At 35.0% G+C, this 21,680-nt stretch overlaps 2 protein-coding genes and 1 pseudogene across 4 annotated transcripts; 1 reads left to right on the forward strand and 2 right to left on the reverse strand.

Moving 5' to 3' along the window:
* Window positions 1-1,964: 1,964 nt before the first annotated feature.
* LOC132185832 (cytochrome P450 81Q32-like) lies at window positions 1,965-3,774 on the reverse strand (annotated as a pseudogene).
* Window positions 3,775-5,142: 1,368 nt separating this feature from the next.
* Window positions 5,143-7,454, reverse strand: LOC132184218 (E3 ubiquitin-protein ligase APD1). 3 transcript variants are annotated; one of them, XM_088518253.1, is made up of 8 exons: window positions 7,276-7,454; window positions 6,963-7,189; window positions 6,730-6,826; window positions 6,574-6,651; window positions 6,410-6,446; window positions 6,226-6,317; window positions 5,596-5,908; window positions 5,143-5,486 (listed from the first exon to the last, which is right to left on the reverse strand). In XM_088518253.1, the coding sequence occupies exons 1-8, from the start codon at window positions 7,370-7,372 to the stop codon at window positions 5,408-5,410; spliced, it is 1,020 nt and encodes a 339-aa protein (XP_088374379.1). In that variant the 5' UTR covers window positions 7,373-7,454; the 3' UTR covers window positions 5,143-5,407. The 3 variants fall into 3 exon arrangements, with proteins under 3 accessions (XP_088374379.1, XP_059453747.1, XP_059453748.1); XM_059597764.2 differs by adding an exon at window positions 5,993-6,062 and having other exon boundaries at window positions 6,226-6,446; window positions 7,276-7,453; XM_059597765.2 differs by adding an exon at window positions 5,993-6,062 and having other exon boundaries at window positions 6,226-6,446; window positions 7,272-7,363.
* Window positions 7,455-18,006: 10,552 nt separating this feature from the next.
* LOC132184627 (uncharacterized) lies at window positions 18,007-21,426 on the forward strand. Its single transcript, XM_059598329.2, has 2 exons — window positions 18,007-20,685; window positions 20,786-21,426. Exons 1-2 carry the CDS (start codon window positions 18,030-18,032, stop codon window positions 21,202-21,204), a joined length of 3,075 nt encoding a protein of 1,024 aa, XP_059454312.2. The 5' UTR covers window positions 18,007-18,029; the 3' UTR covers window positions 21,205-21,426.
* The last annotated feature ends 254 nt before the right edge of the window (window positions 21,427-21,680 follow it).

The raw sequence follows: 21,680 nt of genomic DNA on the forward strand, positions 1-21,680 counted from the left end.
TTTAGCTAAATATTTGTTGAGCCAAATGTGAGTGCTCTGAATACTCACATCCGCCCCACAAATATTTAGCTAAAGAATCATATTTCTCTATTTAAAAGTCATGATGGGTTTCATCAAATTTACAATTTTGGTTCAATCTTTTGTTCCTTTTTTTTTCGCATGGGTGTTATTAATTTTTTTAATAACATATTCAATAAATGGTAATATATACTATTAAAATTAAAAATATATATATATATACATATGACCATTAGGAAAATAAAATTTTTAAAAAATATAATTGTTAGTAAAAGACAAATTTAGAAAAATATGACCGTTAGAAAATGAAATTTTTTTAAAAATATGATTGTTGGAGAAAGAATAAAGAAAGAATAGAGAAATAATATTTAAATAAAAAAGTGAAAGTGAATAACTAAAATAATGAGCCGGATGTGGGCACCTTAAAAAAATAGGTAGCTAAAATAGAAAAATGTGGTATTTTAGCTAAATATTTGTTGAGCCGGATATGAATACTCTAAATCTCACTTGGTATTTTAGCTATCCACTTTCATTTTTCTATTTAAAATATTATTTTTTATCTACTTTTTCTACTTCCAAAGAAGAGAAAGAACTAGATTTTTTTTAAAATTTTTATTTATTTATTAATATAGCTAAAAACTTATTGAGCTATAGTGCTTAGCAAAGTTGTTAAGCACCGTAACAACTCAGTAGATCTTTAATCATTTTACTAAGTCGAATGTTGAGTTTTTCTGATATATTTTTGCTATAGCGCTAACCATAATAGTTTTTTTTTTTTTTTGTTTTAAGCTATTTTGTTGAGTTAGATGTCTGTGCTCTAAAGGAGACAATAGTTGACATTTCTTTACTTTACTATTTTTTTAAACTATTAAGTTAAAAAGTACATGGGTTACCCAGTGAGATGTTGAAGCTCCCTTTCTTTTTGATTTGGTTAAATTACCATGGTGCCTGTTGGGGGATATACATTATAGGTGAACTCCACTCAATCAACCTTTACATCATACAATTACCTTAACAAAGAAGTTTAATCAAACCAGCTCTTAGAATCTTCTTCGCATAGAAACTATACACCCTCATCAATCCCCAACAGGTCATAAGTGCAACCTACAAGGAAAATCACACGTCATTGGTATCACTGCTACTATACTGGACAAGGACTCAAGGAGCCTCTCTCATAAAAAAGTCTTGTTGCCCCCAAAGTCACCTACACACAATATTCTCTCCTCTCCCACGTTCTCTATTTAATTTTTTCAGAGAATCTTTACTAATTGAAGTATCAAAGTGTTCCCACTCTCCCACGGATCACCAGATTTCAAGTGACTCATCGTCAATCCAACCGTCTAAAAATCTGATTTCATAAAGGTTTTGGTCTATGATGACTGCCTTTTCACTCAATTCCAAACAATACCAATATCTTTTAAACGAGTACAAATTCAATCTGCATTCCCGGGCCTTAGCTTCCATGAAAGTTCATTGAGACAACATATATGGCTCTACTTCTTGGTTTTGTGCATCCCCAATATCTCAAGGCTCTTTGTCTATTGAAGAGGGCCTTCGATCTATGGTCTCAAATAAGCAACCTACACAAGTCTCACATTCCAGCCCTGAGGTTGAGTATAAGGCACATTGGCCGGTTATATATGATACCAAATTTATAAAATTTGGGTAAACCTCACCCATAAACCAAGGCTTGCAAGGAAGAGGTGTTCAAAAAAAAAAAAAAAAAAAGAAAAGAAAAGTGTACTTAAGCCATGTAGGATACTTACGATTGTAACACATAACTTATCTATATTTTCTTAATAATTAATCGTTTTAGCAAGATAAAGTTCCAAATATAAGAGTTTAAAACACAGAGGAAACACTAGAAGATAGGAATATGAGAGTGTTGAATGAAGAATACGAAGCTCGGAGGCTTGGAGCTAACCAACCCATAATCCCAAGCGTTCTTAGAGTTGGGAAATAAAATTTACCATGGTGGAACGTGGCCTACACATGGCTAATAAGGGTTGAGCTTTAGGCATGGTGACCCCTCCCCCTTCATTCATGTCCACCATCTCCTTCCCAATTCTTCTCCACTCAAAGCACTGAATTAGTGATCCTAACGCCAACCCAACTATCCGCATAGCAAAGCCCTCCCCAGGACAACCTCTTCTCCCTACTCCAAACGGCAACAACATGATCCCATCTTTTCTTTCTCCCTCTAGACTTTGTAATCTCTCTGGCTTAATTTTTCTAGGTTCTTCCCATATTTTAGGATCATTATGTACGCCCCACGCATTGACTAATACCATTGTACCAAGTGGGACATGGTACCCTCCGACAGTACACTCCTCTGAAGACTCGTGGGGCACCAATAATGGAGCAGCAGGGTACATTCTAAGTGTTTCATTTATGATGCCACAAAGATAGGGAAGCTTTGCAATACCTGATTCTTCAATTAGCCTACTTTGTCCAATGTGATTGTCTATTTCAGCTTGAGCTTTCATAAGGGTCTCTGGGTTGTTCAACAAAAGTGACAATGTCCACTCCATCGTTCTAGCAGAAGTGTCAATCCCTGCTGATAACATGACCTGGTCATGGATACAAAAATTTGATATATTTCAATTTTTCAAATCAACCAAAATCTACATTTAATTTAAGATTTTTATCATAATTATTTTAGCAAAAAATATCCCCATTGAATTAAATCAACATAACCCTCATTATTTTCTATTTTAAACCTTATATATTAATGAACTAGTGAAACTACACAGCAAAGACTTTTTCTTTCAAGCTATACGAATCGCTATTTATTTCTCAGTTTCTCAAATTAGTGATTTTCTAGAGGGAGTGGGAAAACTTACAAGCGTCGTGCCTCTGATGATTTCATCCGTATAATATTCAGGTTCAGCTTCTTGGAGTGACAATAGGACGTCAATCATGGTCTTCCCCCTCTCTCCAAAAGCAGGATCACCATTCCTCCTCCTTCGATGTTCTTCAATCAAATCCTGCATGAATTTATCCCTCTTCCCCTGCAACACCACCAACCTTTTCTCAAGTCCTCTTGATCCAACCCACTTAAAAACCGGCAGAAAATCTCCTATATTTGTAGCCCCACTCAGCTCAAAGCTCTCCATCACAATTTTCTTAAACTTCCTTGCTCCCTCCAATTCTTCCACGTTCTCCCCATAATACTGCTTTCCTGCGATCATCCTCATCATAACATTGAGTGTCAGCTCAAAAAACGTTGACTTCATGTCCACAGCCTGAAACTGATCACCCCCTTCTTCTGAGCGTTGACAAAGTCTATGGATCAACGATTTAACCTCGTCAACTCGTATGCTGTAGAACATCTGAAGACGATTAGACGACAAAAGTTCGAGAGAAGCTATGCGCCTTAAGTTGCGCCAGTGGTGGCCATATGGGGCCCAAGCAAGGGTGGTGTAATTGTAACCAAGGTGTTTTCCGGCGAGGAGGCGGGGGCGGTTTGCAAAAACGATGTCATTTTTGGTGAAGCATTCCTCGGCAAGAGTTGGGGAAGAGACAATGATAGCAGGGCGGGAGCCCAACCTCATGAATAGTACCGGACCGTACTGGTTGGCAAGCTTAGCGAAGGTTCGGTGGAGGGGTTTCTTAAAGAGATAGAGGTGGCCGATCGATAATGGGCAGGGAAAGTGCAGGGCTTGGTGGAAGCCTTCTGCTTTTTTAGACCAAATGTTTGGTAAGGAAATACAAGAAAAGAAAGAGCAAAATGTAGTGGTAGAATGGGATTTCCATGGATGGATTTGTATGCATGATGCTTGAAATAATGGGTTTATTGATATGGTTGGAGTAATATATTGAATCCTTGTTGGATTTATTGATATGTCATCATTGGTTCAACTTTGCCGCTAGATAACATCACAAATGACATGCTGAAAATTCTAAACGGTAGAAGGTGGACACAATTTGACAAACAATCAAGGGGTGCCGATCGCGGCCGGCGGACTCATCAACTTCGTCCCTATTGAAACCGATTGGGTTACTGCCACTTGATCCGGGCAACGGATCGTGTTGTTCAGGTTGCTTGACAGAGCAGAGGCGGAGCCATTTATAAAGTAAAGAATGGATAAATGGTTGGAATCTCTCTTTTCCTACGAGTAAAACTCATTCATCCAAAAAAATATAATTTTTATTAAGAAAAACTCATTAAAAAATCTGATATTCTTGTTCTATTTAACAGCCAATCCATCTCCATAAAGGAAAAGAGATATTTTACTACCCGTATTTGATATTTTTTTGCCTTTTTCCTTTTTCCTAAGGCAAATGGTTAAAGCGTACAGTAGTTGACTTCTCTTTTCTATGGTTTTTTACTACTGATTCCTGACTGCTGGGAATAATTTTTATAGGGATTTAGTATAAATTAAGTCATTTGTATCCTCTAATAAGAAAATGACACGTTATCATGAAACATCAAGCATAATAAATTCGAAAGAGAAATGTTATGATTCCTCCTAGCATTCTCCTAGTCCTGCATGAATATTATTTTCTGCTTTTTCTTTTTTTTTTTTTTTTTTTTTTAAAAAAAAGGAGCAATATCCATGTAGAATGATGAAAAAACTAGAAGAATACTACGAAAAACCGTAGCATTTCTCAATCCAAAAAGCCAGATTTTTCTTTCACTCATTGTAAAAAATACCCACATTTTTTTTTCCAGCCCTACTTGCTTCATTAGAACCCAAATTGGCAAATTCAACTGAAATAGCATCAGCAAGGAACATAAAACAAATAAATGTTCGGCCACCCCCCTCTGTTTGTAATAATTATAATAAGCGGGCAAATCCAGTATTTCAAGTGTAAAAATTGGAGTTATTTTGGAAACATTTTGGTCAAATTGGTTACGTGTAACGCACGTGACCACTTTTCCATCCATTCTAGCAAACAATGATGCTGATGGAGGAATTTTTTTTATTACAAAGTAGTAATTTTAAATATCCTAGTGTCACATTTAGCAATTCATGAGGCCAACTTAAAAACAGATACTAGTTAAGGAGGCTTTATTATATTTTCCCCTTATTTGTTTTATCTTCTCTCCTTATTTGCTGTCTATGATCCATATTTGCCTTAACATAAAATACCTTAAGATCTTCTATATGCAAACTTCAATATGAAAATCAGATAACAAAATCACATAAACCAGTCATTTGTGAACAAAGAACTCTGCATACTTTGTACTCTTCAATTTCAAATCAAAATCCATGCACCTTAATCCGAGAAACTCAAGTGCATTTTGCCCAGTTTACAAGATAGGCCATGGACCTGAGAAGGGTTGGACTCATGATTCTCCACATAAAAAATAAAATCCTTCTTTCCAACCACAAAATCACCTCCCAAGCATAAATCACAGATGTACAAGCCCAGTTATTTAGCTCTAAGAGTTGAACAATCTCCTCAATTTGTGAATAACCCGTCGACATATTGGACACACCTTGTTCTCCCCTTCCATAATCCTGCCAAATGAATCCAATCAAATCCCCCAAAAATTCACATATTTAGAGTATATTTGAGTCTATGAAACTCTTTATCAATATATGTATGTATGTATGTATGTATGTATACCTCTGTGCACATTCATAGCAGGTAGCGCAGTGGCCACAAGGAACAAAGAAGCTGTTGCGTTGCTCATCATAACAAATTACACATAATTTTGCATCGTATAATTCCTCTGAAGAGCTACTCGATGCTCCCGAATCTTCCTCTTCTTCCCCTGTTCCATATGTGTAAGGATTTGGCTTCACCCGCATTATAGGGTCTGTCTCAGTTACTTCCCTTACTTCTCGTACTGCTTCCACTGCTGTGTCTGTCATCGTACCCTCACCTTCGCAGGCTCCAAGGTATTTCAGTATGAGAAAAACAATCATCACTATAAACCCTGCAAGTTAAGTTAACACATGGGTAAGACCACAGATAAAGTTGAAATTTCTGTTATTATTCTTCTTCTCTGATGATGTTGTACCTAAAATTGCAATGTATGTTACTACACGTGCCATAAAAGAAAGCTCAATGTACCATCCAGCGAGATCCCCCTGCATTGAATTTATTGTTTTAGATTGAGAAAATTATACGACAACTTGATGATGTGATTGTGAAAATTGGATCCGGAATCAGCATCCGTAAAAGATAATGGATCACTAATTTTCACCGTAGCATGACAATCGTATTGCAGGAAATAAATGGATGAGGCCTCACATGGTTGGGTGTGGTGAGTATGACATAGTGAGTATTGGGGAACAGAAGGCTGAGCCGGCAGGAACCCGACATTGTAGAACACGTACTCATAGCTTTAGAAGTATCATGCATCATAGACGAAACATTCACACTCAGTTTCATAATTATGCTTCTGGGACTCGTGTTTACGACCCCAAGGTTGTACCTGTCATCTTCCTCGATGGTGTACTCTGCTTCTTTACCTGCCCAAATTTGCATTCGATTCTTAAATTTGTCTCCTTTTCTCCAACATTTTTCGTTTTCTTGTTTCAGTTAATGGATTAAACAAAAAAATTGCTTGAATATATGTTGCATAAGCAAATGGGTTACCACTGATTGGTTCATGGAAGGCAAGGGCATCAGGGGAACTTGTCAATTTCGGCAATAATGTATCGAGTTTCCTCTCCCCTGTAAAAGTATACATGAGTAATTCGACATTCTTGACGAAATATTGGAAAGAATGTTCCTAAAGTGAGCTGAAAGAACCTTTAACCATAACCACTTCAAGTTTGTTTAGAACACTAGTTGGAGCTTCCCATCTCATCCGGATTGCAGAGCCTTTGTTCAACCACAAAGAAAAACCCTGAAAATAGACAAAGAACAGAGGAAAAAAGAGAGACCATTTCAACCTCTCTAAAGATTTACTCACATTAATTTTGAAACTACCATTGATCTACAAAAAACATGACTAAAATTGAAACAAAAATTTCATGTGCTACCTTGTGGCTGTAGGATCCAACAATCACATAGTTTGAGACGCTCCAGTTTGCTTGGTGGCTCAAGTCAGGTTTGTCGGTGAAGGCATAAAAATGGACGCCTTTCTTGTCATCGTCTCTAACTTCAACCTGTTCCACAAAAACAGAGCTTGCCTGCATCAACCGCGACGAGCTCGGTCCAAGCACCATACTGCAATCCCCGTAATACCCATATTTGAGGCTCACCGAAACTGCAAAAAGAAAAAGCAAAACGGATTCTTGAGACTGATGGGTCAACAGAAACGCAATCGGCAAAGAAGATGTCAGAATTACATGCCGCATAGCCAAATTGTCAGAGGAACCAGCAGGCGACTCCAGGAGTCCTGCCACCGCTGCGAGTGGCTCATCGGAGCCATCATCACCGGCCTGTACATTGCCACTCTATTGGGGAAAAAGAAAAAAATAAAGAAATGTTTTGGGAGAGATTTTTTGATGGAGGTGGAGGGGCAAGAAGTGCGCGCTACTGGTCTATTGCAATACAGAGTGGGTGGGAGGAGACTAGTAGGTTTGGAGGGGGGGGAGAAGTTCTGCTATCCCAGTCGGTTCAACTAACTATTTTTGTGTGATTGGCGGGTAACAGAATGCCATGGTTTTTGACCGTTAGGTGTCCGTTATATTTTGACCTAGGCTACCTGGTTATGAGCATCTGAGAGCTGTCACCACCTCCACCATAAGGTTCCTCAAATTTCTTTGAAAGAACTAGAAAATGTTACAATCGGCTTTTTTATACCATCAAATTTGCCTTTGATGTGAAAATCACAAGATATAACCGTTTTATTATTATGATTGGTCTGTTTGTAATTTAGTATGTTTAAAAGATGCATATATTTATGCACATATTATGTATATGTAATGTGGGAATAAACGTTTGACCCGTTTACCCAAATAGCCAAATGAACTGGCCCACATTAACTTTCAATTTTTATTTTGTTTTATTTTTTATAAATAATATTAAACATGTGACAATCGTTGATAAGTTTGATGTGACAAATTATAAAGTTTTTTGACGAAAAATTGACAAAAGTACTCAATACATTTATAAATTTTTCACGGGTATTATTTGTGATATTTTTATAAATTGAGGAGGCTATTTAATTCGGAGGCTAACCCATGTAATAAAAAAAACATTTAACCCAAAAAAAATAAATAAATTGGGAGGTTATGATTTAACCCAATTTTCTGTAACATTATCTTTAGTTCTCCGAAGGTGGTGTTTCATAATAGAAAATTAGAAATTAGAGAGAGAGAGAGAGAAAAGAAAATGCAAGTTTAAAAAAAATACCGCAATAAGTAGGCCTTAATGCCTACAAAGAAAAACATATAATATTAGACCTTTAACAAAGATGTCAATGTTGTTGACTTTTAGTAGAGTTACAGACAACCTTAAAATTAATTTACTGTTTTACTTTTAAACGTGCTCAACTAATTTCTCAAATTTTAGACTTTTGGTATACTTATATTTAGACCCTGCTTGGAATTGCGTTTGAGAAATAGAATTTTTGGGCAAAAGTTTAATTTTTAAGCTTTTGACAAAAGTGCATTTTGACTATTTTTAGGCCTTTAAACACTTAAAAACGCATTTAACTTTTTTACCAAACGAGCATGGAAACTAATTTTCAAATACCTCTAACCATGGTTATGCCAGCTTTTTCTTAATTCGAAGTAGAACATCATACAAAGTTTTAGGAGAACCTAAGCCAATATTTACCTATATATATATATGGGCCCTTTATTTTTAGCCTAGGCTAAGGTCATGACAAGTGGGACAAGAGTTGTTGTTGTAGTTGGAGAAGGTGACGAAGCCCACATTTTATGCCAAATCCAAGCCCATTTCATCAAGAGGAAGTCAAGCCCATTAAATCAACTAATATGGATCCATAAATTTAAGCAATATTCATTCCAGAAACTACAATTAAACAATTTAAACTCAAACAATCTTCAAATCTACAACATGATTTTTCTTTAAAATTCAAACCACCTTCTCTTAAGAAAATAATGTTGGAAACCAATATGCATCTCATAAACTAGAAGAAGGTGGTCCTAGGGCTGGAAACTTTTGGGATTTATTTACCATGTATATGGGCTTCAGGTCACTTCGAGTAAATGGACTTGAGCTTATATATATATATACTCCATTTAGAAGAAAACAAAAATGAGAAGGGAATAATCGGGTATGGTGAAAATCAAAGGAAATAATTTTTTTTATTCTTTATTTTTATGAATGCAAGGTTGGTTATAAATATATCGCTTGTATGGAGATTTTCTTGGGTTAGAAATTGTTTTTTTTTTTTTTTTTTGTTAATTGTAAGGTTCTTAGTTTAGAATTTTTAAATTTACACAAAATAGAAAAAAATGTTTAGATTAAAACGTTTATATATATATAAAACAAAATGCGTATATTGTAAGAATAAAATACCTGTAAAAGGAAACATAATTAACTTAGACAAAGAAATAAATCAATTAGAATATATTATAAAATCACTTCTCAAACTCAAAGTAAATGTAGATGTCAACTTGAGTTTGGAAACAAAGTCATGGAAACCTAGAGGGTCAATTTTCTTTGGTGAACAGGTCACTTAACTGATCTGCAGACGTAATAAGACAAAGACAAAAAAATTCCTACAAGAGATATGACACACAAAACAATCGTCGATCTCAATGTATTTAGTATGTTCATTAAATAATGATTTATGTGCAATTTGAATCGCTGTCCGATTGTCCTAAAATATAGGAGAACTACCCTTGTTTACTTTAATTTGATTGACACACACGAGTCATTTAATGTTTTACAATGCATGTGATAATGAGAAATGGATTTAAAAAAAAAAAAAAAAAAAAAAAGAATTGATGCTGTGAAGTATTGATATTCTATGTAAGTGAAACTCCATAACTTCGGTTGAACAAAAAAGCGTTTACAAATATAGTGAAAATATATATATATATATATATATATATATATATATATATCTTTTAAAAAAGACCCTTGAGCGGATAGAATCCATTCCTTTTCATTTTATTTGAACAGTTAGTTATATTGGATAGATATTTTTGTCTCTCAAAAAGTAAAAAAATAAAAATACACTTCTAATATAACTAACTGGATATTATCCAGTTTAAATAAATTGGAGATGATCCCCTTTCCATTATGGGAGGATGATAACTATCAAAATTATCCAATTTAAATAAATTGGACATATGTCAGTAGCAACGACATATGTCGTCGCTAATAACTATCAAAATTTGTCACTGAAAATCCTTCTTAAATGTCAATGGCATTGCTGATGTGTCGTTGTTGATGACTACGCACACATCAGCGACTGATGATCATCGTCGTCTACATCAAATGCTTTTGTTTTTGGCTTATTAATGTTTTAAATTGTTTTGTGTGAATGATCTAAACATAACAATATGTTAGAGCTTATCTCAAGAACTCTTTTTCTAATTAAATGTGTTAAAAGGTCTGAAACAGAGTTCATTACACATCTTTTAGTGAATAAGTCTTAAAAGTAGCATGAGAAAACTACATCATTGTCAAGTTTTTAAACAGGTGCCAAAGGTGCAAACGGAGCAAGAGAATCATGAAAAAAAATGAGAAATGAGAAAGAAGAATGAAAATGGGTTTTGCAATCACTTGTCTTTGCAGCTCCTATTGCTCATTGTGCTTTGATTGTAGACAGAGGAAGTCGGGAAGATGTTTCTCTCTGCTACTTGTATGTTTGTGTTTTTCTCACAGAGACGGAGAGAGATCAACTGAAAGAAGCCATCTTCGAGAATGTGAGAATGTGAGAATGTGAGAGCACCGTGAAATTTAGGGTTGGGGGAAGGAAAAAAATCTCCCGCAATAATTTAGGCTAATTTTCAATTTTTTTCAAAAATATTATCAGTGTGGCCAAAGTCTCTCGCGCCTCTGCCAGAAATTTCATTAAAAGTCATTAGCAACGAATAAGAATTTAAAAAAATTGAAATTCTCATTAGTGACAACATTGCTGTCGCTACTTAATAAGTCTTATTAGCGATGACAATGTCGTCGCAAATAAGAATTTCAATTTTTTTATTTGACTTATTAGCAACGACATGGTCGTCGCTAATAAGAATTTTTAAGTAGCGATGCCAATGTCATCGGAACTAAATTGGATCCCATCACAAATTTTGTTGTGCTGCTTTTCCCGTGTGGGAAAAAAAAAAAAAAACATTATTTTGATGTTAGCGACTACATATCAGCGACGACATTGTGTTATCGCTGTTCTCAAATTTATTTATTTATTTATTTTTAATGAAATTAGCGACGACGACAAAATGTCGTCGCTATTGCTAACATATTAGCGACAAAGTTGGGGTTGTAGCTAAAAATATGATCGGTAAAGACCAATTTTCCTGTAGTGCATTGTAGTTAATGGCACCTAAATAAACGCTCTCACATAAAAGTGAAGAACAGGACCTCATGTGAGAATCTGAGACCCATTAATTCCCAATTCCAAGCCACGGCAAGACTTGGCCGCTGCTGCCTCTGCTCATGGGGGACCTGTTCACATATTGAAAACTTCAAAGATTATTGTCAATAGCTTAGAGTTAGCTTAAAGATTGAAGACAGCTGAGGGATGGAAATGAAATTGTGGAATGAGATAAATACGAAAACCATAGCTCCAGTGCCAGTCAATTCTTTCAGGATTTAGTTGTGATATAAATCTATATTTTGGATCATAAAATAAAAAAAAATTATTAATATAAAATATTGAGATTTATAGGGTTTGATTTGCTAAATTTATGTTTATGTATAAAACCATTATTTTTTTATTTTATTTTATTTTATTTTTAGGGTAAATGTATAATAAATCTCTAAGTCAACACCTAAAAAAAAAAGGCTGAACTTTTTTTTTTTTTTTTTTTGAATTTTTAGCCCATGAGTCAATCGAAAAGATGTCATAAGCCATTCTGTTATATTTTCTTTCAAACATCTAACGTCGGTCATTCAATCTCAAAACTCACCGTTTTGTCATGTCTAGTGATAGAGCCATGATTTTGGTTTAGGAGGGGTCAAGATTTCTTTCTTTTTAAAAATTATTTTTTAAAAAAAAATTGATTACAAATATTAAAAAATATAACTAAAAAAACTTAATTATTGTTTAAAACATATAAATGTAACATATAATTTATTTTGTCACGCTCTTCGAATTTGGTCTTTCTCACTAGGATGGTAATCTGAATTTTTTTTGTTCTTAAGCACGGATCTACTGACAAATCTGCTAAAACTACTTGGACACGATCTCATTTAGAATTGTATATTCTCTTCTTTATTTTTTTTCCCTATTATTCTCTTGTCTATTGAATCATGCTACATAACTCTCTATTTATTAGTCCAAGTGACTAATAACAATTGACAAAAGGATTATGACCGGATTCGCAAGGGGACAAAAATTTCCTCCCAACTAGGCTGGAGGAAATATCCTTCAACCCATTTAAAATAGTGTAAAATGTCTATAAACATTTAAAATGGTGACGAGGTACTAAACTGGTATTTACCCATAAGTTAAGTACCATCTGTGATACGAATTAAAACTTAGGTGATACAAAATAAACACATGAAAACCTAAGTACTAAAAAAGTAATTAACAAAAAAAAAAAAAAGACTTGACTTCGTCTAATTTGAGTTTCCTTGCGAATGACATAAATTTTCTCCAAACTAGTCTAGATGAAATATCTTCCAACTCATTTAAAATAATGTCAAATGTCTATAAACATTTAAAACGTTAGTATAAGTTAGTAAACTGCTATTAATAATCTTAAGAAACATTTAAAAATCATATTAAATTATTAAGGTCATTAATAGCAGTTTGCTAACTTAGACTAATGTTTTAAATGTTTATAAACATTTGACACTATTTTAAATGGGTTAGAGGATATTTCATCTAAACTAATTTAAAGAAAATTTATGTCCTTCGCAAGGAAACCCAAATTAGATGAAGTCAAGTCTTTTCTTTTTTTCGTTAATTACTTTTTTAGTACGTAGGATTTCATGTGTTTATTTTTTCTCACCTAAGTTTCAATTCATATCACAGATAGTACTTAACTTATGGGTAAATACCAGTTTAGTACCTTGTCACCATTTTGCCAGCCAAACTAAAGGATTGTCATGATATTATTTAAAAAAAATAATAATAATAAATTCTGGAAATAAATTTGAAAAAAAAAAATATTATTTTTTATTAATTTTTTATACTTTAGTAACGTGTCAAACTTAATGTGTTACTTTAGTAATTTGTAATGTGAACCCAAATGGCCCTTGCGATTTTGAGACTTGACTTCGAGGTACGTGTCAAAATTAGACGAAAGGACAAAAGGAAACCTAATTCGACGTTTGAAACTTCAAAAGTTGTTTCACAATCATTTTACAAAACGACTGTATTTTAGCTAAAACAAGCTTTTATGCTCCAACACTCATTTTGAGTCTACAATAAAAGATCCAAACATGCTCGAAGTCAAGTCTTAAAATCGCAAGGGCCATTTGGGTTCGCATTACAAATTACCGTTAAAATAATTGACTTGGAGACAACTTGACAAAGTGAAGTCACATCACAGTTGCACTTCAACAAGGGAAATCAAAACACAACTGCCTGCCGTCGCAGTCAGAGGAGCACGATGTGTGCATAGACCATTTTGTCGGCATCGGATCCCCGGTTCTTTACTTCCAAAAAGGAGAAAATTGTCATTTCATTTTATTTTGTTTTTTTTTTTTCAACAATAATTTTACCTTTCTGAAATAAATGACCGTGGAAATGGTCCAAATGGAGAGGATCTTCTCCCATTTTGTCAACACAGTAGTTTTCGTGGACCATGGACTTAGACTTTTAGCAGGATTTCTTGGTTGGATGATTTTGACCGTTGCTTGAAAATTAGGCACAAGCTTGAAGCTTCCAATCTACATATGTTGGCCGGCGTGGCCGCTCTTAGGGCTGGGCACGGGTCGGTTCGGGGCGGGTTTGGAGTTTTTTACCACCCGACCCGTGCCCATCGGGTTTGATAAACCCAAACCCTTACCCGTTACCCGGGTTATATGCACTAAAACCGCCGGGTTTCGGGTAGAACGGGGCGGGTTGCTCGGGTTGCTCGGGGCGGGTCGGGTATTTTTAATGGGTATCAATTTCAATTTAAGTCCTGGTTTTTTTGTATTTTTTTTTAAAAAACTGGTTTTTTGTAATTTTTTTTAAAAAAACTGGTTTTTTGTAACTTTTTTTAAAAACTACATTTGGACTAAAACCCATCAAGAATGGAGGATTAGAGGAAGTCTGGAAGGGGGAAGAGGAATAGAGGATATCATATTAGGAATTTAGGGTTTTAAACATATAGGGGCGGGGCGGGTCGGGCGGGTCGGGTACCCGCCTCTTAAAAAATCCTATACCCGCGAGCCGACCCGACCCGCACGGGTCTGATGTTTCCCAACCCGTGTATGCCAAAAAAAAACTTAAATCCGGCGGGGCGGGGCGGGTTGGGCGGGTTGGGCGGGTTTTTGCCCACCCCTAGCCGCTCTAGCTAGCTAGCTAGCTGCAGCTCTCATGGTTACGTACGTAACTATCTTTGTTTGCAATGGTCTTTCTCCAAAATTTTAGAGCATCTCCAATAATAATAATGGCTATTTTTGCTACAGAATGACACAGTACGAAGAGATTTGCCAACAAAATAGATTAAAACAATATAAGTTAAATGAATTCTCTCACCAAAATAACGAAGATAAAGGATTGAATTAGAGTTTTATTGACCTTGGTAAAGTTCCAGCACAAAAAATAGTTATTTGACAAGCTTTTTACTCTATTTTAAATTTAATTTTTTAAATTAAAAAATTAATTAATTATTTTTTATTTAACTTTTATTTAAAAATTTCAATAGAAATGCTCTCACCACCACATGTTTATATGACTATATGTCTTCCTTACCACCACTCTCGCATATAATTGACATCATGGGTCCCAAGTGGAAACTAACAGGCAATTTGTATGTACAAGATTTGAAGCGTGGATTTTGTATTGAGAATTTGAGATAGACTTCCCAGTCCTTTGTTTCTTGGATTTTTTCTAGTCAGTCAAGAAAAGTGGATATGTACAAGCATTCAATTAGGGTTAACAATTTGAGATAATCTCAATATAAAATATAATATTGAGATTTATATGGCTTGATTTACTAAATTTATGTTTATGTATGAAACTATTAAAAAAATTTATGATCAAAAGATAAAATATAAAATAATACTAAAAAAAAAAAAAAACTCAAACTCATGATACACTCACATATAAAAGAAGTTTTTTTTCTTTTTTTATAGTTTTATTTTTCAATTCTCTATACCGAAACGACTCTCATCCCCTGACGAATGACAGTGGACAAAAGGATTATGACGGGATTCGCAGGGTAACCCAAATTAGACGAAGTCAAGTCATATATATGGTCGATAATCCACCTTCTCCCAGGGGCCAGGGCAATCACATTACAAATTACTGCATGTTAAAAAATTGAGTCATGATACAAGTTACGCCGGCGTGCTTCAACAGTGAAGCACGCCAGGCTAAAATTTTTTTTTTTTTTTTTTTTTCAAAAAAATTAAAATAATAAAATAATAATAAAAAAAAAAATCACGTCCGGCGTGCTTCACTGTTGAAGCACGCCGGGCGTGTTCAATATCTTTACCCTAAAAAATTTGACTTGGAATTGTATAGGCTGCGGAGGCAACTTGACTAAGAGTACGTTTGAAATTGTATTTGAGAAATAGAACTTTTAAGTCAAAAAATGTTTTTTTAACAAAAGCTTCATTTTTTAAGTTTTTATCAAAAATGTGTTTTGTCAAAATTTAAAAAATAAAAAAGTCCTTATCCCGACAAATGTAAGCATAGACCATTTTGTCAACACGGTAGTTACGTTACAGTTTTCGTGGATCATGAACTTGTGGACTTCTTGCATAATTTCTTGGTTGGATGATATTGACATGCAGTGGCTTGACGATTAGATTTTAGTCTTTATTCTGGAAAATTGATAAATTAGGCACAAGTACTGTCGTTGGCAGCATTTTTTTTACTTTCTTCTTAATTGAAATTAGGTAAATGATGATATTAATTAAGGTTTAAATTCTAGACCTTTTATTTTTTGTGTTTTTTTTTTGACATGTTTGCACAAACTAGTGATCTCCGCTTCATGAGACGTACGTAGTCTCTAGCCGATTGAGCTACTCCTTAACTAGGGACCATGTCTTAAATTCAAGACATATATTTAACTTGATACCATGTTAAATTACTAAAGCTTAAGTTTATAAAAATAGATAAATTTAATTATTTAATCAATACTTTAACCCATATCGACAATTACTTGAAAATTAGATTTTTGCCTTTATTTTGGAAAATTGATAAAACAGACTTATTTGCAAACAATTTTTGTTGTCTTCTTTGTCTTCATTTTTTAATACCAATTCTAACAGATTCTTTATTTCATTTTTTATTTTATTAAATGTTATTTTTTAATCTTTTTTTTTTTTTTTTTTTTGATCTGCGACTGCTTTTGCATCATCTTGTAAATTGCAATAAAATTGATTCACACAGCACACATGTGTGTTATTTTTGTTTATTTTTATTTTTCCATTTTTAGTTTGTCAATTATATGCATGCTATTCAAATTTTTTTTGGTAGTTTTTAGTGATTTAAAAGACTTAAATTTGTATCATAAATTCATGAACAAAGAAGAGAGAAGAGAGAGAAACGTTGAGGGAGGGAGAGAAGAGAAAGAAATGTTGAGGGAGAGAGAAAATAATGTGGAAATAATATTATATTCAACAATCTAGTGTGCTACAGTAAATAACAATATGAAGCTATTCACTATAGCAGTTAAGATATAATAGCTAATATAAAGCTATTCTGTTGGAGCAAAAAAAAGGACAAAAATAGCTTAATGTAGCTAATATCTTCCTTTTAACTACACTGCTGAAGATGCTCTTATGGACTTTTTGTAGGATTTCTTGGTAATATTGACAGTGGCTTGAAAACAAGCTTTGTTTACCGTCTTTTTCACCTTCGAGGATTATTTTTATTTATTTATTTATTTTCTAAGTAGTGTTTAAAAAAATACTAAAATATCACTGATTTAGCGGTTAACTTCTCTGATTTACCCCAAAAAAGACCCGCATATCCCTTAAAAAGACCAAAATATTATTGGCTCAATCAATTTAAACCTATCCGTCAGATATATTTAGTTGTTAACTTCTCCGATTTATCCCTAAAAAGACCAAAATATCCATGATTTTTTTTTTTTAACTTTTATTTTTTTTTTTAAATTTGGAATTAAGAGTAAATTTGAAATTTATAAAAAATTCAGGAGTATAAACGTCATTGTCTTCCTTTTAACGTTTAAAATCTGATGGAGGAATTCAAATTGAGAGGTTTTGAAGTTTAGGAGGCTTCTCAAATCGTTTGATAATTCAGGGGTTTAAAATGAAGTTACCCCTTTTTATTTATCTAAAATCTTACAAAGTTTATTATTTTTTCTTTACATTATAAGAAAAACAATACTAAGTAATATTAGTATTGCAATTAAAGAAGTTTTTGAGTAATTCTATAAGTTTCCTCTTATATCACTTTAAGAATAAGGTGGCTTTTAAAATCATCATTTGATCAAAATTCAATAATAATCAATCACAAGGCCAATAATAATTTTAGAAGTCATATTATTCTTAAAATAACATAAGAAGAACACAAAAATGACTTTTAACATTACTCGAAGTTTCTTGGCCATTTTTATTCAAAAAAAAAAAAAAAAAAGTTTCTTGGCGGCCATTTATTGATATGTTAATGGAGCCCAAGAATTAACGCATTCAGCAAAGACTCCGCCCTTGGAGTAATACATACGCAAATGGTAAGATCCATGAGGGCCCCGTGATGTCGATCCCCATCAAGAGCACAGCACATTTTAACGCGCAGCACGAATGTTATAAATACACATCTTTTGTGTTCCAATGGGACGTACAAAGTGCTCTCTTCTATCCAACTAAAAAGTAAAACCTACATGGCTCTCCCTTCCCATCTAATGCTTTCGTCTGCCTTCTTCTTCCTCCTCATATATTTCAACTCCATTTTTCTTGTACTAGAGTCAGCCACTCTAAGTATTGTTACAGACAAGGAAGCCTTGATCTCATTCAAGTCTACCATAAGCCTGGAGCCTCCCAACCCTGTGTCTTCTTGGGACCAAAACTCATCCCCATGCAATTGGTCTGGAGTTGTCTGCAACAAACCTGCCAACAGAGTGGTTGGCCTTCATCTTTCAGGTTTTGGACTTAAAGGGTCCATCACCCCTCATATTGGCAATCTCTCCTTCCTCCGTTCCCTTCAACTCCAAAATAACCAATTCACAGGAAAGCTTCCTACACAAATTGTCAATCTTTTCCGTTTGAGAGTTCTGAACATGAGTTTCAACAGCATAGAAGGTGTGCTGCCCTCAAATATAAGCCAACTGACCCAACTCCAGACCCTCGACTTGATGGCAAACAAGATTACAGGAAGAGTTACAGAAGAGCTTAGCAACCTGGTGAAGCTCCAAATCTTGAAGTTGGGAGGAAACCATCTATATGGTTCAATTCCGCCAGCCATAGGAAACCTCTCCTCACTCACCACTTTAAATTTAGGCACCAACAATCTTACTGGCATCATACCCAGTGACTTTGGCCGCCTTCAAAATTTGAAGGTACTTGATCTTACCATTAACCAATTGTCTGGCACCATTCCTCCATCCATATACAACATGTCCTCCCTTGTTTCGTTGGCATTAGCTTCAAATGAACTATGGGGTGAGATTCCTGGAGATATTGGGATTAAACTCCCGAACCTCTTGGTTTTCAATTTCTGCATCAATAAATTCACAGGAAGGATTCCGTGGTCTTTGCACAATCTCACCAATATTCAAGTCATTCGCATGGCGCACAACCTTCTAGAAGGAACAGTACCCCCAGGCCTGGGAAATCTCCCATTTCTTTTAATGTATAATATCGGTTACAATAACATTTTTAGTTCCGGTGAGGATGGTCTCAATTTCATCTTTACTTCTTTGACAAATAGCACCAAACTCAACTTTCTTGCAATTGATGGCAATCATTTGGAGGGTGTGATTCCAGAATCAATAGGCAATCTCTCAAAGGTTCTCTCAAAGTTATACATGGGACAGAATCGTATTCATGGGAATATACCCGCCTCCATTGGTCGTCTTAGTGGCTTGGCTTTGCTAAATCTGAGCGACAATTCGATTTCAGGTGAAATCCCACCTGAAATTGGGCAGTTGGAGGAACTGCAAATGCTGGGTTTGGCCAGAAATCGGATCTCGGGCAATATTCCAAATTCCCTAGGTAATCTCAAAAAGTTAAATCAGATTGATCTAGCTGGAAACAGTTTGGTGGGTAAAATACCCATTACTTTTGGGAACTTTAGGAATCTTCTTTCCATGGACTTATCCAAAAACAACCTCAGTGGGAGCATACCCAAAGAAATTCTAAGTCTCCCTAGTTTGAGCACTCTTTTGAATCTGTCTAAAAACTTTCTGAGTGGACCTCTACCTCCAGAAATTGCTCTACAAAGTGTTGTTACCATTGACCTTTCTGACAACCGTTTGTCTGGTAATATCCCCAGCTCAATCAAATTCTGTGAGAGCTTGGAGAAATTATTCATGGCCAGGAATACACTTTCAGGCCCTATTCCGAATGCTATAGGAGAATTGAAAGGCCTGGATGCCCTAGATCTCTCCTCCAACCAACTTTCTGGCTCCATTCCTGTTGAACTCCAAAACCTACAAGCCCTTCAGTCGTTGAACCTATCTTTCAATAATTTGGAAGGGGTAGTTCCCAGTGGTGGACTTTTTAGAAATCTCACAAAAGTCCATTTGGAAGGCAACCCAAGGCTTTGCTTGCATTTGGCATGCATCAATTCTCGAGGCCGTGGAAGAATTGTAGCCAAAGTTGCACTTATCCTAGTCCCATTAGTCTTCTTCTTCTTCCTACTTGGCTCACTGTTCTTTGTGTTCTACATAAAGAAAAGCACATCAAAGATCACTAAAACTTCTGAAATGCTGAAAGGACAACATCAATTGGTCTCCTACAATGAGCTGCGTCAGGCAACCGGAAACTTCAACCAAGAAAACTTAATTGGGAAAGGTAGCTTTGGATCAGTGTATAAAGGCTATCTAAGGCAAGAGATTGATGTTGCGGTTAAGGTCCTTGACACTGAGAAGACAAGCTCTTTGAAGAGTTTTTTGGCAGAGTGCGAGGCTTTGAGGAATGTTAGGCATCGGAATCTTGTTCGACTTATCACATCATGCTCTAGCGTGGACTTCAAGAATATGGAATTTCTGGCTTTGGTTTATGAATTTTTGAGTAACGGCAGCTTAGAAGACTGGGTCAAGGGTAAGAAGAAGCACTCAAATGGGGATGCCTTGAATGTTGTGGAGAGATTGAACGTGGCTATCGATGTTGCTTGTGCATTGGATTACTTGCACCATGATTCTGAAGTTCCTGTGGTTCATTGTGATTTGAAACCCAGCAACATTCTTTTGGGTGAAGACATGATAGCAAAGGTGGGAGATTTTGGCCTGGCCAGCTTGCTGATGGAAAGAACAGGCAATCAACATTCTATTAGCTCTACATATGTTCTAAAGGGATCCATCGGTTACATACCCCCAGGTTCGTACCATAAAATCCCTCAATTCTGTCGGGTAATTGATAAAATTAGCTATTTTTTAATTAATTTTGTTAGCATAATAATGAATCGCCTATGATGCAGAGTACGGTTTGGGAGAGAAACCATCAACGGCTGGAGATGTATACAGCTTCGGCATAATGCTGCTTGAACTTTTTACTGGGAAGAATCCAATACATGAGAGCTTCATTGGAGGCCTAAACCTAACCAAATGGGTGCAGTCAGCTTTCCCTGCCAAAGTGATGCAAGTACTCGACCCTGAGCTGCTACTGCTTATGAGCAGCCTTTACCATAATGGCCAACTCATAAGCCCTGATATGCAACAGGGTTGCTTGACCACAATCCTTGGGGTGGGGCTATCTTGCACCGAGGAATCTCGTGATCGCCGCATTACTATTAGAAGTGTTCTACAGAAACTGAAATCTGCAAGAGATACCCTTTTTAAAGCTGCAGCTCCCACCGAGAAAAGTGTGACACTAATCATGGATAGTACTAAAATATGAATAATGTTTGTTAGAAAAAGTATAGTTGATGAGATCATCTAAGCAATAAGCTCCCGGTCTTGATCAGCAGTTCGTGCAAAACTCTCTATAGTTTTCTTTGCTTTTAATGGGTAATAATTTCTGTTTTATTATGTTGTGTTGATGAAGAACAAGGAAGCATAATCGTTTGTTAGATTGCTCTTCATTTCTATATATATGCACGTACGTCTCTTTATCTCCTAAGCCATGTTGTACATCTTTCAATAAATAATTGGAATAGGGAATGGAAAAAAATTGGTAAATTTACCAATAAATTACATTGTAAAAAAATAAAAATAAAAATAAAAATAAAAATAATAAATAATAAATAATAAAAAAAAAAGAAGCAAATCACATTCAAAGAAAGTAATCCAACAAATGAGAGTATTTATCAAATTTTTTACAACAAAAGACAATCATAACTTGAGAACCAATATGTAACAACCCAGTGAAATTAA

The sequence above is a fragment of the Corylus avellana genome, chromosome 7, assembly GCF_965113065.1.
Source record: "Corylus avellana chromosome 7, dhCorAvel1.hap1.2, whole genome shotgun sequence".
Lineage (NCBI taxonomy): Eukaryota > Viridiplantae > Streptophyta > Magnoliopsida > Fagales > Betulaceae > Corylus > Corylus avellana.